Here is an 18,346-nt window from a genome sequence, read left to right as displayed (position 1 = left end):
CTCCCATTGCCGGAGCACAGGCTCCGGATGCGCAGGCTCAGTGGCCGTGTCTCACGGGCCTAGCCGCTCCGCGGCATGTGAGATCCTCCCGGACCAGGGCACGAACCCGTGTCCTCTGCATTGGCAGGTGGACTCTCAACCACTGCGCCACCAGGGAAGCCCTAGATAGCGGTTTTTTAGGTCACTTCTCAAGGAAGTACTAAACTTCCTGACCAGAGTTCTTGGTTTCCCACCATGTGCTATCTGGTAGATGACTACATCAGATATGGCTTTTCAGGGCTGTACAGACTAACCCCAAAATGACCACATTAGAGTGCCTTGCCTGGCAAGATAGGCTCCACTGGTGAGTTGCTTGTTGATTATGGCCATTGCCATCATTGATGGCGAATGTCATACAGGCTTCTATACCAACGCCACTGGCCTATTTAGAGCCCTGGGTCACAGAGTTTCCCATGTCCTGTGTTGACTCTGCTTTGGGAACCTGGACCATGTCAAAGATTTCTTGGAGTTTTTCTGACTTGGGTTTTTTAAGGGCACTTTGAAAAAAAGTTACTTGCTCCTTAATATAAGCATATTTACAAAACGGAGTTGCTTCCCATAATGTTTGCTTTGTGAATCTCAGCGAGTATTTCAGACAGCACAGTGATGTTTTATTCTAATAACTTCACATACAAAATCAATTTGGAAATGCCGTTGTATGCTTTATATGCTCTGAAATGTATTCTAATGTTCTGTTTTACAGTTTGTAGCTTGTTTTGTAGTTTGTATTGGCTGTTATTTTTTGTTGTTCTTGTTTTTCTAGAAGGTTTGCAGCAAGCTTTGGCTAAAAACATTAAAGGTTTTACCTCAGTCCTTTCATTTTGAAGTAGCCAACCAGGAATTTGAGGCTGCATTGTGTGCTGAGGAGGGAGGTATTGTCTAGTGGTTACCAGGAGAACAGGTTCAACAGATGTGGACTAGTGAGAAGTAATTTTCTATCTAAGAAGTAAAATAATGCAATGTGCTGGTCAAAGCTATCGGATAATTAACCTGGAGGGAAGGGAGCAGGGCATCACACTGTGAAATTGTGGTGTCAGCTGGCTTCTCTTGAGAGGGAATGGAGACAGTTTTGTTAAATTACCATAATTTTGGTTGAATCACCAAAGAAACTAGAAGGTTGGTTCTGGAAGATAGTGTCTGGAACCAGACAAGTACTTGAAGCCAAAAGTGTGACATCACTGCAGGGAAAGATGAGGTCAAAAGTAGAATGGTACTTCATCCTAATTAGTTCAGCCCCAGCAGAGCCTCACCATTTGGTGCAGAGCTCTGAGTAAACTATAGCACCCACCTCACTGGAAATTGGCAGAGTCCTCAGGCTGCAGCACAGGAGATGGCAGAGAGCCAGCAGAAATGTAGAGGCAAGTCACGGGGGCTTGCGGTATGGATTTATAGTTCCTCTAGTGAAAGGCAAAGGGAACGAATGTTGGAAAGCTGTGCTCACTTTAAAAGATACAAAAGAAAATTTCGATGGGTAAGGACTCTGTTGGTTTAATTACGTCATGGCACTGGGCTCCAAAGGACCACAGCCAACTTTGCTCTGCCAAGTCAGACTGAACTTTTTTTTTTTTTTTTGTGCGGTACGCGGGCGTCTCACTGTTGCGGCTTCTCCCGTTGCGGAGCACAGGCTCCGGCCGCGCAGGCTCAGCGGCCATGGCTCACGGGCCCAGCCGCTCCGCGGCATGTGGGATCTTCCCAGACCGGGGCACGAACCCGTGTCCCCTGCATCGGCAGGCAGACTCTCAACCACTGCGCCACCAGGGAAGCCCCCAGACTGAACTTTTAAGCAAGCCATTTCCTGCACATTAGAGCCCCTTAGGTGTGGTGTATGTGAATGGTTTTCAGTGGGGACATGCAGAGATTTCCATCCCTGACCTTTTTCCCTCTAAAAAGGCAAAAATTTTCAAAGAACACTGGTAGCTGGTTAAGCCAGGTGAACTTAGTGAAGGGTGGATTTGACTTCTCAGAGAGAGGCACAATAGTGAAAAACAACCAACCAACAAACCATGACACTAAAGAGCAATTTTGAGTTATTTTTAGAGATTTCATCTGAACCCAGGTAGAAGGAATCGTTTTACAATCCTGATGAAATAAAGGTCTGCTTTGGCAATATTTGACTGATTTCTAGGTTTAAGGAGAGCTAGGACAAGTTGATTGTTGCTGCATGTGTGTTGCTCTAGCTCCCTGTGAAATAGTCTCTAAAGTTTAGGAAACACCTTTGTTGTAGACTTCAAGTGCCATACTTTCTTATATTGCTTAAAATGCGACCTTACAGTAAAAGACGCTCAGTTTTAGTATAAACAGTACGCTGTTATCTCTATTTTACTACTTTTTCTTTTCGTATTTTTTCACTGCTTCTTTTCGCTTGTTAAAATTATCATCAGAAATCCAGAGGCTTTATGGTTAATATAAAAGCAGAAAATGCTTGGTGCGTCATTTCAGGGAATATTAGAATAAAGACAAGATCCCAGAGATCACAGCGTTTCTGAGTGTTTAGATTCTAGTCAGTCCAAGTAAAGGACAGAAAACAGCTTTGCGTGAAAATACCATTGAAATATACTTCTTTGTTCTGTGCTATAGAATAGCATGTCTGACTTTGAAAATGTAGAAATTGAGAGGTTAGGGAGACTGCTTTTGCGAACATATTATAGGAAAAAAACGTACTTCAGCACCTTTTCTTACTGGTTGGTTTTCTGATTTCCGTTCCTGAGCATAAATTGCTCTTTTAGCCATATGAATTATGGATTAATCTAAAGCAGCAGCATAGAAATCTTTAGGATGATTTTTGAAGATTAAGGCAGTATTAGCATTCTGTAGAAGCACAGAGGGAAAATATAAACTTATAGCAGTGCCCAAAGGTAAAAATGTACCAGGGAACCTGTTTCCTTCATTTTTTGTTGTGTTTTTATTTTTTCATTGAAATTGCTAAATGGATATTAAACTAGAGACGTTATCCGCCACCCCACCCCACCCCCGCCAGCCCCTTTATGCCAAGAAGCTGCTCACTTCTGCCTGGAAGCCTCAAGTCTGACAGAGGGGGTTGGGATAGAAGGAAGCTGAACAGATGCCTGGCTCCAAGGCCCCCGGAACCAGAGGAAGCAGCTAGAGACAGCACAGTCGGCAGGGCAAGCATGTGTGTTCGGGTAGCAAGAGGCCCAGGATTGGCCTGTTGGAGAGTCCTGAATTCGTGAATGAGCATTTTTGAAGAAGCACGTTCTCAATTCCATTAAATTAAAAAACAACATTATTTGAATTGCCTGTTTAGATGATTCCTGTAAATCTTCTGGTAATTGGCATCATACATAACCGTTACGTTAGTAGGAAAAAAAGACTAGAAGGAAACCAAAGTATTCACAGTAGTTTCTCTGAGAGTAGAATTTAGGATTCATTTTTTACATTTTACTTATTATATATATATATATATATATATATATATGTATTTTCTACTCTGTTTTACAGTGATTACTACTTGATTTTTTGCTGAGAATTAGATATTTCTTTCCAAAAAAATTTAAAAGTGTTATCTCAAAATTCAGGTGATTTTGTTGTTTGTCTTTCTAATCCATCAGATATTTCTAAACAAGGACAAGAGTGATGGTGATAGGGGGCACTTTAAAAACAAACTAACATTTAAAGGTGATTGATTTTTCTTTCTTTGAAGTAATAGATTTTTTTTTTTTTGGCCACCAAAGTCAAGTTGGGTTAAATTGATGAAAAGTCATTAACAATACTGATTAAAAATATTCCACAGGAAAGCCCTGTAACATATTACATGCATCACTTAGACTCCACATTTGTCACTGTTTATTGAAAGCCGGTTTTCAGGCCTCCCAGGGCACATTTATTATAAGTGCTTTTGAATGCAAAGCAGGTTGCTCCCAGCAGCATACAGGTGGTGTTCTGCTGGTGACACATGAATGCTTACAACTGCATGTTTTTGTCTTACAGAGTTGTCTTGGTTCAACTGGTGCCTTCCCGGGTCGTGTTTGCTCAGTCTCCTCCTTATTCTGTGCTTCAGGGAATCCTATGACAGACTCTATCTTGATGTGGTTGTCTCAGTTTAATAGCACAGACTTGAAGGAGTGTTTAAAAAGAGACTGGAAATCAATACTGCATACTGCACATTTGCTTGGACTTGCACATCTAACAGGAAAAAAAAAGGAGAAGAGAGAAACTTCATTCAGAGGTTTTGTTAGGTTACAGATGATCACATTAATTTAATTACTGCTAGGTAATAATAATGTGGAACTTGAGTGATAATAGTGTATTTAAAAACTGTATCGATGGCATACGTGTGCCTGAGTCTGGGGTTAGAAGTGTGATGTCTTACACAGAAAGCACTACCTAGGTAATTCCCTCTATGTTTTGTGCCAGTGCTAAACTACTGATTAATTGTAACTATGAAAAGAAATGAAGGGTGTCTATTACATGAAGATAACTCCTTCCCTAAGCCACATATCAGAAAAGGAAGAAATGCCACTAACTTCTAAAGAAGTTTAAACCCTATATCAGATTTTAATTATAAAATAGCCAAGAGGTGTATCAATGATAGATATTAGCCACCTGTACACTACATTTTTTTCTAATAAAGCCATTTCTTATATGACTCCTTATTTCTAATTAGCTCGGAAACCTTTGGCCACCTTAATTATGGTGATCAAGTGCTTTCCAGTGACCGCAGAGCACATACTTTGTGTCTCGATCTTAACTTATCCTTGTTTCTGTGAAATACAATTTCATCTGCTAGGCTCTTAAATGATTATATTAAATGTGACTAAATGTTTAATACAGTCGCATTAAATGCTGTATGAAAAATGTAATTTTGTTCCGATTTAGCACTTTGTTAAAAGTGAAATGACAGATCCCATAGAACATCCTGTGTCTTCGGGCAGATATATATGTGGTGGCATGGGATGGAAAATCCAGCACCAGCTGTTGCTTACCAAGGTTGCATTTTATTAAATGACCCTTGTTTGAAAATAACAATTTATAGAATTGAAACTTTCAGATCTGTTGAGTGATTTCTGAATTACTTTCTTGTATCTCAATTCAGGTTATAAAATATTCAGTTCTATATAGAGTGTATATTTGAGAGGGCAGTATTTTGCCGATACCTGCCTTCCTTCTGTGGATGACAGCTTTTTCAAAAATAATACCCACTGGACAGCTCTCAGACGTGTATTTCACTATGACATAAAATATGCTCTGGTGGGGTTATGATAGTACCACTATTCAGATTTACATAATTCCCCTCATGCTGGAAAATCAAACACTTTCTCAAAAAGTGAAGAATGATGTTTTATCTTCATTGTTCTCAGCTTCCTCCAACCCCCTCTCTCCTTTTTTACTCACTTGAAATTGTATCTTCATTGTCAGCTAAATATATATTTTATTTGTCTTCTTCTGGACAGGAGAGTGTAAGGCAGCTCCTTCTATTAGCCAAGGTGGTGAAGTATGGTTAAGGGGACCTGGTCAGCACTTAATTGACTCATCTCCACCACATTCGCACACACCATCACACACAGTCCCAGATACCCCTCCTTTCCCCCTTGGTAAGTTGAAGGCTATGCTTTTACTAACCTCGGTCCTAGAGGAGGATGCTATTACCGTCTGGCCTTCTAAGATCCGAAATTGTGCAACCTGGAAAGTAAGAAAACCCTCAAATTTAACATCTGTCTTCAGTCACCTTTAGACCATCCCCCTTTAGAACCACCCTGCTAATAACTTAGCAGCCAGAACTGAAAGACCTGAGGAACTTGCTAAAGAGAAGAAGAAAACCTGTGAAAGCTAGGCTTAGTTCCTGTTAACTCTGTCGTTCTTCTCAAATAAAAATAAAAGGAAAGCAAAGCAGAATTCTTAAGGATAATTGAAAGCCAGCCAGTCCAGGTATCAATAGTCCATGACCCAGGTGCTAAAATAACCACCACCCCTTCCTGTTTAGAATGAATCTAGAAAGGTGAGGGACGAATTACGATGCATTTGGTTTTAGTCAGAACTGTTGTGTTTGAGGACTCTCCTATATAAAACTTTGCTAGAAAACTTCTCATACAGAGCATTTTAATTATGGTTAATTCTACTTTTAACACATAGTGAAAAATAACATTAAAAAATATTACCTAAATGACTGATTAGTTCAAAGACAGACCAAATGGGTAGTGATTTTAAATTCTTGCGTTGTACCAGGCACCAACCACTCTTTTTAGCATACGTGAGATGAGATGAGTTGAGATGAGAGGTGTCCATTTGTCTCACTTACATCCACTTAACCCCTCCAGCAGATAATTGTTCTAATCACAAGCTGCAGCTGTTTTAAATGATCAAGATTTCATGTACCAAACCTGATAGAAAGAGAACCAAAATCTTCTAGGGGCAGGGGGAGGATTACACATTATTTACCTACCTGTATATGTCATAAATTTTTTTTTTACTTTTGTATTTCTCACGTGCATCAAAAGACCAGCCATAATCTTTGCACTCTATAAACAAACATTAAAGAGTCCTAATGAATTTTATAATTGAAAAAAATCTTAACCCTCTACTAGTCCAAGCACTCATTTTAGAATTTATAGGAACAGCCCCAGAGAGGTAAAGGATCTTGCCAAAGGTCACAATCCTAGTTAATGACAAAAGTAAAATGAACTAAAACCCACATCTTCTGACTCCCAAAGCAGTCTTTTTTTCTCTACCTCAGAGAATTGCAGCTTAATTTGGACATTTTGGGGTGTTCGTGAATACTCTTTCATGTTCAAAAACGATGGGGCTAAAGAGTAAGATACTGTTAAAATTAGGTGATTGCTTGATTTCTAAGTAAAATCTGTCTTTTTTTCTTCATCGCTATCCCGTTGGTGCTCTAACATCTCTAAGTCTTAGCTTGCAGTGAGTGACGCGATCGGAAAAGTTTCTGATGAATAATTCAGTCCTCATAAACCAAGTCAACAGCATTATTAATTGGTAAGGACATGTTATAGTGTAAGTTCCCTGTGGCTTATCCGTGAATATTTCACAGTTGATGGGAAGAAGCATTTCTTAATATGGTCCCTGGTGGAGATATAGAACAGATAATTACATACACAAATGCATTTCACTGGAGGGTAGAGCTAATAAAATAACAAGAGGGAGTCAAGCACCATTTTGTATATTTAAGCATATATGGCCTAAGGGCCATGTTTTATCATAGATCATACGTTCATGTTTAATTATTGAGAATGTTTACAGCTTGCCTTTCTAATGAGGGATTCAAGCGAAGAGATTTTAAATTGAGATTAAATTCTCATCTACTCTTCCTTTTTTTTTTTTTTTACTATTTTTACTAAAATCTAGGCATTCATCTTGCTGTTTGCATAAGTACAAGCTTCACTTTAAACTCAAGATCAAGTGCATAGTAGATGTTTTAACTTAATGTTAAAAATCACATTAATTCCACATTTGTCCCAGAAACAATAAGTACAGGAATTACTGTGATTATACCATATTATCAAGCAAGTGCAAAAGCTGTGACATGAAGAAAGTGTCCTATTAAAAAAGGAATATATAGAAAACTATGAGGAAATTTCATCAGACCTATTTCATAAATGTAGGAAAAATAGAATTCCACTTTAACTTGTATGATTATAATCATACAGAAAAGAACGAGATAAAGCTTATTTCCATACTGTCAACAGTTTGCTAATCTGTTGGGAAATAAAAACAATACTGACGGGGGAGAGTGTTGGACCATCCCAGAAGGACAAAACTTGACAGGGAAAGTTTTAGGTGCTCTTTTAACAGCATCCATTGAGTAGTCTGTGCTCAATAGTGGTGAGTGTCTGCTCAGTAAGCAGACATCCTGAGCACTCATGTCCTTTCAGGTGTCTTCCCGGTTCAGTTGGAACCTCAAACTTAGGAGATGACCTCTAGGAACTAATACCAAGGCCCTTAAGAGACTCTTGAGGGTGTCACCTCTGGCCAGGGGATGAGAATGATAGAGGCTGTGGGCAGAGAGTACAGGCAATGACATGCCCTAAATCTCTCCCCTGAACCACTTCTCTTTTTATAAATAATTTTAGTTTGCTCTTGGTCAGGACTGAAACATCAGCCCCTTGTTTCACCTGAAGTTTCCTGAGGTTCTTCGCTTGTCCTCACTGCCCTGTACCTCAGCTTTCTGAACACTTGCATGAATCTGCCCTCTGTTCCATCCTGGTCTCCGCTTCCTTGAGCTGACTTCCTGGCATAGGCTTCTTTACCCTCAACCCCTCCCTAAGCTCCAGGGCCGAAAACACAGTCTCCTTCCTGCCTAGTAGTAAAGCCATACACCCAGGCTGCCCTCTGATGAACAGGATGCTAGCATGAGCAGAACATAAACAAATCCAGGCACTCCGGAAAGATTTAACAGTTATTCTCACAGCCAAGTCGTATAAGTTAGAATATTCCCCTGAAATGGGAAGGGAATTACAAAAGTCTCTAACAAGTTTCTCGTGTTATTATTTCTTGTACTTTTATTTTTTATTTTTTTTAAATGCCTTTTGTTTGTTTGTTTATTTATTTATTTATTTATTGGCCAGGCGGCATGCGGGATCTTAGTTCCCCGGCCAGGGATCAAACCCGCGCCCCCTGCACGTTGGAAGTGTGGAATCTTAACCACTGGACCACCGGGGAAGTCCCTATTTGTTGTACTTTTAGAATGTGGACTAACTTGCCTCGTGTAGTCTTTCTCTTGTGTCTCGGAACCTGGTAGGCCTCAGACAATAGCCTTCCATCTCAGCCAACACTCAAAAAGAGAGCAAAAAGCTGCCCCACCCTAGCTGTTCTGTTCATTCAACAGGGGAGAATTAATTTTTTAAAAACAGCTAAAAAATGAAACAAAACATGAAATTCATTTCAGCAACCTTGGAAAAATGATAAAAACACATCAAACCATTTTAGCTCTAAACATGCCACGTTTGGTACATTGCGAGGCTTGGGGCTCCAGAAGGGATGCCAGAAGATCAGCCCTACAGCACAGCACTCTGGGGGTTCCACCAGGCTCTTCCAGTTTACAAGCGAGGCTTCTGCAGTCTTGATCAAAATGGCAAGAGTGACTTGGAGGCACTTTTGATTTACCTTAATGATAGAAAATGATGCTTTTTTAAACTACAATTTAATTTAGACTTCCTCTAGTTCAGATTGGCTTTCTTCCCATTTACCTGAAAGAATTGTAGAATCAGAGATGAGGATTTAATCCAACACCCCATTTTACAAATAAGTAAATAGAGAAGATTTCAGGTTAAATGACAACTCAGTTTTAGCAGATCACTCGACTCCTACACCAGCCTTCTTTCCATAAGTGATCAGTGTGTTAACCAGAAGTAATTTAAGTAAAATTTCTTTAAAATTTTTGAAAATTAAAACACGTGAGTGTGTACCCATTATAAAATACCAGTACAGAAATATAAAGTGAAGTCTACCTCCAAACATATGCTGGTTGATCCATTCTCCTTTTCAGAGATAATCCCTATGCGTCCTTTCAGAAAATTTTCTATGCATTTACCTACATCAAGTATAAAAACAGAGAGGATTTAAAATCAAGTGATCTCAGGAACTATTTCTTAAGACCATGTTGGCATGAACACTTGGGCAGGAGTTTCTGAGCTCCTTATTTTTCTCCAAGACAAATCTGTATCAACTGTAGCAGTGGTTAATGGAGACATTTTACAGACCTGGTTATGTACCATCAAGCTCTATCATATTCTGAAGTTTAAAGGTGAACTTCAATATGCAATATTGGTTTTCTTATTGGAAATATAGACAGTTTTTAATGCTGCCAACTAAGGCCCATGCCCCGTGAGAGAAGAAAATGAATGATCTACCCCCAAAATCCAAACGGATTTTCTTGACAGGGTTTTCTTGGCTGTCCATCTCAGCAGAGGCACGCCATACTGTAGAAAGCAGAAAGTCGAGAAAGACAGCTTATGCCATCCCATTTTTTAGAAAAATAATAGTTAATGAAGATTCTGGTAATCCTTAACTATTTTCCTGGTCACCTTCCTTAGCTGTTCTAACTTTCAAGCTACCAGTAAAATTGATGAACTGTAGTAGGACAAGAACTTACATTTGTTTGGTCACTTCTTTCTTTCCTGCCATCTTTCCCATCAGGCTTTCCCCTTTCTGGTTGTATCTTCCTATTTATTTCTGACTGTGCTTGGAAGCAAGCTGTGTGAAACCCACATTGTCTGAGTTGCCCATATTGTTGAAGAGAGCTGGCCAATTTCTTCATGAACTAGACTAGAGAGGACAGAAAAAGAGCCCTAGCCTAGGAGCCCCAGGGCCCAGCTCGTGGCCAGGCCTGATGTCTTCAGCTGTTTGACCCTGACCAAGTTCCTTCATTCCTCATTTACCCACAATTCTAAAATGAAGGAGTGAACAAAGATATTCCCTAAGGTCTCTTCCAGTTCAGAAATTCAGGTCCATTCTATTTAAATATTAGGAAATGACTGATGTACATGCACCTGTTTGTGCAGTAGCCCTCCTCCTGTGAGTCCCTACACGTGAACACACAGACTCTTCCACCACGCACACATTCAGCAACAAGAAGAAATGGCTCCTTCATTGCCTGTGCTAGAAGATAAGCTATAGGTACTGTTTATTTCCCCAAAGGACCTTATATATGAAATGCAGCATTTATTAAATTTATCAAATGTGATACGAGAAAATCTGTCATCTGCTGTTGAGATAGCATCCTGGGAGCCAGGTCAGAGTACTGCATTTGCTCACTGGAGTCAGGACAAACCAGAAACCCATCCTTTGCTTTGGTTTGACTCATCGTGAGTCAGCAGCGACTTGGCACCTGTAGAAATCAAACTGTTGGATCAGGTGGTAAAGCTGATCCTTGAACTGATGATATTTCTAGAGTTACAGCACCGAAGAATTGGAAGTTGCTCTGCAACAGTGTTGTCTCCAATGGCCAGATTCTGCCAGTAGAGCTGTGCATATATCTTTTATAGAGTGAGAACAGAGGTTTAGTAGGTCATGTCTGATCTGTACCCAGGTGTTAGGAAACAAGGCTTCACTGAAATTATAACATGGGCACAAAAGCTGTCAGAGAAATGAACCAAAAGTCCAGCCTGAGAGTCAGGAGGCCTGGGTTTCAGTTTCTCTCTCCAGGGCAGCTGCTGAGCACCTTGGGGCTTTGGAAAAGTCACCTGTTCTCTCTGGACCCTGGCTTCCTCTAAAATAGAAGGGTCAAGTGGATGTTCCTTTTTGCTGAAGAGTTTTATAGCATCTAATATACACTTATTTGGTCACACACCAGACAGAAAGTAGAAAACAACACAAGTGCAATACCTTTCCACTGGTCCTTCCAGTTACACATTATCTTTCAAACAAGCAAGGAGCTTCTACAAGGAAGGCCCCATTAGTTATGCATTATAGGTGCCAGGCAGTTATGGAAACTCTCAGGCCACCGACATATCCACTATTCTTTCATTCACGCTTTTATTCATTCTATATACAGAGTAATTACATGTGTGCAGTGTGTGCCTGTGAAGGAGAATCAGAAAAACAAAAGATGTTTCTACCCTTCAGGACATTTTAGACAGATTTTTTTAAAAAAAACAAATACTCTCCTGAACTAGCTAGAAAAAGGAATAATGAGAGTTTCCCAAATAATTATGCATAGCAGGAACCCAATTTTTTTTTCTTGTACCATCATTAACCATAACTGATTTCAAGGGAAGGTATTCTGTTCCATTGGAATTTCCACCATAGGCAGAACCTGTATCTGTCTGGGAGCACTGAATCAATTTTCACATGAGGAATCCCAAGCCTTCCCATCATCCCATGGCTGGGGAGTGGTTTACTATTCCTTTAGGAAGTTGGGAAGATTGTTGGCACCTCCAGCTTCCTCTGAAGACAAGACTTAATTACAAACACACCAAGATACACATAAGGCCTTGTGCATTTCCTTTCTAAAAGGAATTTGAATTTTAACAGAGAACAAAGACTAAACACCAACAGAAAGGGTTTCTAGTGATAGAACTTGGGACATCAGCCCATCAGAGAGAGAAGGGCTGCTTTGGGGGCAGGAGACCCTATGGGAGCCCTTCAGCTGTGTCCACACTTGAGGCATCGCTATTGCAGTCCTGGCCTTCTAAGCCTTTGCAGAAACCTAAAGATGCTCAAAAGGGCAGGTTTTAGTTCTGCAGATGGGTTTATTTACTGCCAATGTCCCCACCTCCAAATTTACTTCCCTCTTCACCGGAAATAAATCTTTTGGAGGCTTATGAAAATTAAGTATTAGGAAAATTCTGCCCCCGTCCTACTAGATTGCATCTACAAGTCCAAACAAAATCGCTTCCTTGACTTACATACCTATAAGGTCAAGGAAGGTCTGTAACTCGGAGGAGCGGGCCTGGAAGAAGTCAGGGCAGGTGCCTGATCCCACCCCTCCTGCTATAGGCAGCACGGGGCTGCCCACTGGAATCCTGCTAAAATGGAGGGCTGTGCTGGGGTGGTCCTTTTCTCTCAGTCCTTCCCTGAACTCACTAATTCACATTACACTGCTCTTCCTGATCAATAACTTATTGAGGAGAAGATCAGTAAATGACGTAAATGTCTCCAGTGGAGCCGTCCCCCTCCATGACCCCACTGTCCTTTTAGTCTGCGCCTCAGAATCCTCATTCCGTGTCCCATAGAAACGCAGTTACCCTTGTCCTTTTCAGGGAAAAAGACATTGATTGAGAGCTTAGCCCTGACATTTCACCCTCTTATCTCAGAACACAGAAGCCCCTTCACGTTTGTTGTCTTTTTTACTCAAGGTTAATATAGATCCCCAGGCACTGGCAACTCCATGCTGCATTCTGTTGCCTGTAATTGTCCTTCCATCTAATTGGGCGAAAGGCTACTCTAATGAACCAGCTACTGATTCCCTTACCTATTCACTCTTTTATCAGTATTCCTTTACCAGTAAATTCTTTGTTATCTAGGTCCTGAAATTTATTTCATGTTTTTTTAAACTTAAAATTTTTTCTTACAAAATTGCTTCTTTTATCTTATAGCAGACTGTGATCTTTTTGCTTCTGAGTACTTTATAATACAATTCGAATATAATAGAACATTCTAAAATAAAGCCAGGCAGGGATTTCATCCTAACCACTATTAAATGCTGAGAGAGGCAGATCATATTTTTTTAAAAAGAGAGGAGAGCTGGGATGGAGGAAGCTGGATCTCATAATTCAACCAGTATATTTCGGGCTCCGGCTGCATGCTGAGCACAGGGCTAGGCTCTGAAGATGCAGAAACAAAGAAGACAGCATCCTGGCCCTCAGAGAGATTCATATTCTGATGAGTCCATTCATAACAACTGTAATTCAAACCTAGCAACACCCCCAAAAGCTGTTGGAAGCTTTGTAGCTTATTTCTATGACTGTCTATGGGATCGTACTCTGGAAAAATACGCTCTAAACCCTGCTTTCTTGGGCCATTAGAAATCCATGCTTGTCCCTAATCCGTTTTTATAGTTACATGTAACCTTCATAGAGTAAAAAATGCGTCTGGACGGCTTTTGAAGTGTCAGGCAGAGAAATCTGTTTTGATGGCTTGAAAAGAAGTGGAAAAGTTTTAGGGAAAGCTAACAAGCTTCCAAAGAGTTTAGATCTGCTAGTGTCCAGACATGGGATTAGGCAGAGGGAAAAGCCTTCTAGCAAGTGGGAGCTGGGGCCATGTAAGCATGGAGACCCCACTGAAGGAGTCAGCGAGAGAGAAGCCAGGCTACAGGCGTCTGTTGATATGTCTGCTGAGTGAAAGTGGAGAAGGAGGTTTGGAGGCAGGGAGTTGTGGTGGAAGCAGATTCTGGAAAACAGAACCCCAAAACTGGCTTGTTCTCAGAGTCATCTGGCCCAGCCTCCCGCCTCCGAGCACATCCCGCCTGTGCTGTGTCTGGCCAACTGCTTTTTCAGCTCTCGAGGGATAGAGATTCCACAACCTACCCTGTCATCTGTTCCAGAGCCACCCCCGCTCTGCACTTAGAAGTTCTTGCTTTTAAAGAATGGAGGCAGGAGAGAGGTGGTCCAAAAATGGGGAGACAACAAAGCAGGGCAGAGGAACTGTCGTAGAGCTTGGAGATGGGGACCTCACACCCCAGTGCGGGTGGAGACACTAGAAGGGGAGCCAGCCATCTGGGAACCGCCCTCGCGGAAGCCCTGTCTGGCGGAGCGGAGGTTCCCGTTCTGCTCCACGAAAGCAGTGGGAATCTAGACATCCGCCGCCTCTTACGCCTTCAGTACCCTATTGCATTTCATACACTCCGCCCGAGTCATTTCTTTTCATACCAATTCTTGGATGCAAAGAAATCTTGGGCAGTCCAAGTGGATTCTAGAGCCAAGTCAAGTCACCATGTCTTACTCCATTCAGACTTTTCCATCTGCCTTCACCCTCTCAGTCACACTCCTAGAAGCAAACCAGAAAGTCCTTGCAACCAAAATCACTATCTGAAAGCCCAAGAGCTTTCTTGTTCTCCCTCTGATCTCAAGCCACAGTGTGTTGGTCTGATTTTACTCCATTTATAGTTCTCTGGCTTTCATGGCTCTGCACCACATGACAGAGCAGGAAAGCAAGCAGAGGCCAGAGATCAGGTGGAAGGAAGTAGAGGCAGGATGGCTGCAGAAGCAGAGCAGAGGCAGCTGCTGACGCGGGAGCCTGCAATAGTCCCATGGCCGCCGTGATCCACACTGGGGTCCTAGTGTGCCATACAGGCTCTCGCATTCCCTGGGTTTCCCGGAGGCGGCCCTTCCCTCAGCCTTGGGCCTCCCCTTGGCGGTGAGTCTCATTGCAATTCATGCCCTCCCTGTCCCCTCCTCCCAGTCCCAGGCTACACTGAAGCCCCTGACTCCTTTTCAGTCTGCGGAAGAACAGAGTCCCTGCCTGTTGGGATCCGGTCCACTCTGGGGATGCTTTTTAGCTGAAACTGCTGCAGTTGAGCACAAGGAGTTCTGACTGCCAGAGTGAAAGGGTACTCCAGCAGGCTGCAGCAGCTTCCCTGCCTCTGGGGCTGTAAATAAGGGAACGGTCCAGGACCGTCCCAGAGGACTAAGGATAGACCAGATGATCTCTTGAGATTCCTCCCAGCTCCAGAACCTGGCTTTTAAATAGCAACACTAAGATCCAGGTGACATACAGGCTCACTGACAGCAGGTACTCCTCCTCCCGCGACACCCCATGTACCTGGGCAGACATTCTTCTCCCAGCAGGAGACATGATGCAAAAATAGACAGGTGCAGGGAGGGGGCTTAAAATCTGCCCACACTGAGCCTTGATGCCAGGGGATGTGCATATCTGCTGGCCCAGCTCTGTGACCTGGTGGGTCTATGCAACTGTCAAAACATGAGTGTGTGTGATAAATTCCCCTCCGACGCTCATCACAACTTCTGAGTGTTCTGTGCATTTTTAAATAATTCTTACCATGTAAATATTATATTACATTTTAATAAAAAGATTTTTTTTTTGCATTTTACTTTTGTAATATTTGGGGTTTTATAGATTTTTATTTTATGGCCAAGTATACTTTTGTAAGGAAATGTTGAAGTCTTGAGTATTTTTATTCTTTTCAAACTACAGTTAATGTCAACTGTAAGCACTGATAAATATTATTCATATGCGGTTTTCCTTCCTTTCCATCGGGTCTTTTTAAGGAAATGTGTTTTGGCATAGCTTTTTATTTAAAACTCTGCTTCATTTTACACATTGTGAATACTGAAGATTCTGAAAAATAAAGATGCATTTAAAATCTCTGTGCTGTTACATTTTAGAAATGGTAATGTGCATTGCTTTGCCAAAGTGGTAATTAAATGTTTAATGGTTTAGAACTCCTAGTTCAGAATGGGGCTTCTAGTCATTATTCACAGTACGGAGCCTCCGTGTCAGCCCCCGCTTCTTGGGAGAGTGCACATGAGAATGGTGATTTCCTGCTCAGTTTGGAAATATGGTTATGTTGACATTATAGTTACTGTGCTGTGGTTTTGCAATAAATGTGTATTGAAAGCACTTGTGATGACGTGGTCCGCATTTTGTTTTTAATCAAACTCCAAATGGCAGTAGGAATGGAGCCAAAGCTCCTTGAGCATTTGGGCAGCGAGATGTGGTGGGAAAAAACACATGAGTTCGGGAGCAGGACAGGCTGGGCCAAATCCTGCCCCTCCACCGACAAGCCCTGAGACCTGGGAATTCTTTCAGCACTTCTGGAGATCCTGTGTTCTCATCCATTAAAAAATAGAGCTAAAATAAAGGAGGGGGATACTTATACATTTTGTGATGATGGGATAAAGTGACGAACCTAACAGACCTGGCACATTCTGGTTGCCTGATAAGCGTTATTGGCCTTCTTCCTTTTCTTCCCTCTTACATCCCTCCCAAAGTCTTCATTTTAAAAAAATTAATATTCAAGTTAAAAACGTATTGACCTTCTGAGTAAGGCGATAGTATTATATATGTAAGGGTTAATAACTTTCTAATTTATCATAGAAGTTAATTCCCAAAAATGTTGATCACAGCTGGATTGAGACAGTATTTGGGAAACGTGGCAATGTTTATATAAGCACACCACATTATAAGTCTACTGGCGATCCAAAGGGATTTGCCTTTGTGGCATTTAAAACAAAAGAACAAGCAGCAAAAGCTCTGAAGGTAGGTCCAGAGTCATCACAAAAATGTGAAAGCACTTATTTTTGTAGTTTCAAAGCAAGCACATCCCAGGTTAAGTAGTGGGGAGCCCGTTCTTGGAAAAACTTGGAATCATGAACATCCGTTAACCTTTTGGAGGAAAGTTTTTCTTAACCTTCCTGGACTAGTTATCAAATAGTCCTGTTCTCTTCTTGAAGTTTCCAAAGTCTTCATTTTTGAAATACAGAAAACTATAATGCTTTCTTTACATCTTGCTATAAATGTTTTTAGTATAGAACAGATCAAAACTGTATTTTTGTTTTATATCCTTAACATATCACGGACATTTTCCCATGACAAGGGAAACTTTTATAATTTGAAGTATTTAATTTTATTGTTGGACATTAAGGCTGTTTCTGCAGAATGCATTGTATATTTATCCTCCTTCTACTCTCTGATTATTTTCTTAGAAAAGATATGTAGAAGGAGAATTACTCGGCTCAGGTATGAAGACTTTTAGCTCCTAAAAAGTATCCCCATATTAATTTAATTATTTATCCAGCCTCAATGGAAAAACCTGTTTCTTCTCTACACTCAGTACTCACTTCTGACCCCAAATATGTGGGTTTCTCCACACCAAGCAATTCTCCAATTCTCAGCAGACACCAACAGTTGAACTCACTGCTGATACTAACTGCTTGGAACAGGGTAGACCCCACAGGTTAAGGGCTCAGTCCCACCGAGTACCCCTCTCCTCCCTCCTCTTTAGACTCCAATTGCAAGTCTGAGTTGTCACCTCTGCTTCTGACCAGTGAAAGGCTATAAATCACGGTTCCTTAATCAAATAATGGGCAGAAGACCTAAATAGACATTTCTCCGAAGAAGACATACAGATGGCCAACAGGCACATGAAAAGATGCTCAATATCGCTAATTATTAGAGAAACGCAAATCAAAACTGCCATGAGGTATCGACTCACACCGGTCAGAATGGCCATCATCAAAAAGTCTACAAATGATAAATGCTGGAAAAGATGTAGAGATATGGGAACCCTCCTACACTGTTAGTAGAAATCAGTGCAGCCACTATGGAAAACAGTATGGAGTTTCCTTAAAAAGAAACTACAAATAGAGTTACCGTAAGATTCAGCAATCCCACTCCTGGGCATATATGTGGGAAAGATTAAAACTCTTACTTGAAAAGCTACATGCACCCCAATGTTCATAACAGCACTATTTACAATAACCAAGACATGGAAACAACCTTAATGTCCATCAACAAATGATTGGTTTAAGATGTGGTGTGTGTGTGTGTACACACGCACATACAAAATGGAATATCATTGAGCCGTAAAAAAGAATGAAATATTGCCATTTGCAGCATCGTGGATGGACGTAAAGATTATCATCCTAATAAGTGAAGTAATCAGAGAAAGATAAATATTATATGATAACACTTATATGTGGAATCTAAAAAATAATACAATGAACTTATTTACAAAACAGAAACAGACTCACAGACATAAAAAACAAACTGGTTACCAAAGGGGAAGGGGGGGCAGGGGTAGATTAGGAGTTTGGGATTGACAGATACACTATCTATAAAATAGCTAAACAACAAGGATTTCCTGTATAGCACAAGGAACTATATTCAATACCTTGTAATAACCTATAATGGAAAATAATCTGAAAAAGATTATATA

General features: G+C 41.0%; 1 protein-coding gene across 2 annotated transcripts in view; it reads left to right on the top strand.

Annotated features, from left to right (window-relative positions):
* SLC49A4 (solute carrier family 49 member 4) overlaps positions 1-16,029 on the top strand; it is a 101,879-nt gene extending 85,850 nt beyond the window's left edge. The window contains exon 9 of one of the 2 annotated variants that reach the window (XM_019922791.3): positions 3,985-16,029. In XM_019922791.3, the coding sequence (XP_019778350.1) occupies positions 3,985-4,100 (116 nt within the window). In that variant the 3' untranslated portion in view covers positions 4,101-16,029. Of the gene's footprint in view, positions 1-3,016; positions 3,411-3,984 lie in introns of those variants that run through there. The other variant, XM_019922793.3, reaches the window with a different exon arrangement.
* The last annotated feature ends 2,317 nt before the right edge of the window (positions 16,030-18,346 follow it).

Source organism: Tursiops truncatus, chromosome 4, assembly GCF_011762595.2.
Source record: "Tursiops truncatus isolate mTurTru1 chromosome 4, mTurTru1.mat.Y, whole genome shotgun sequence".
In the NCBI taxonomy this organism is placed as follows: Eukaryota; Metazoa; Chordata; class Mammalia; order Artiodactyla; family Delphinidae; genus Tursiops; species Tursiops truncatus.
Note: the sequence above shows the minus strand (reverse complement) of the source record. Positions and strands in the feature narration are given on the sequence as shown.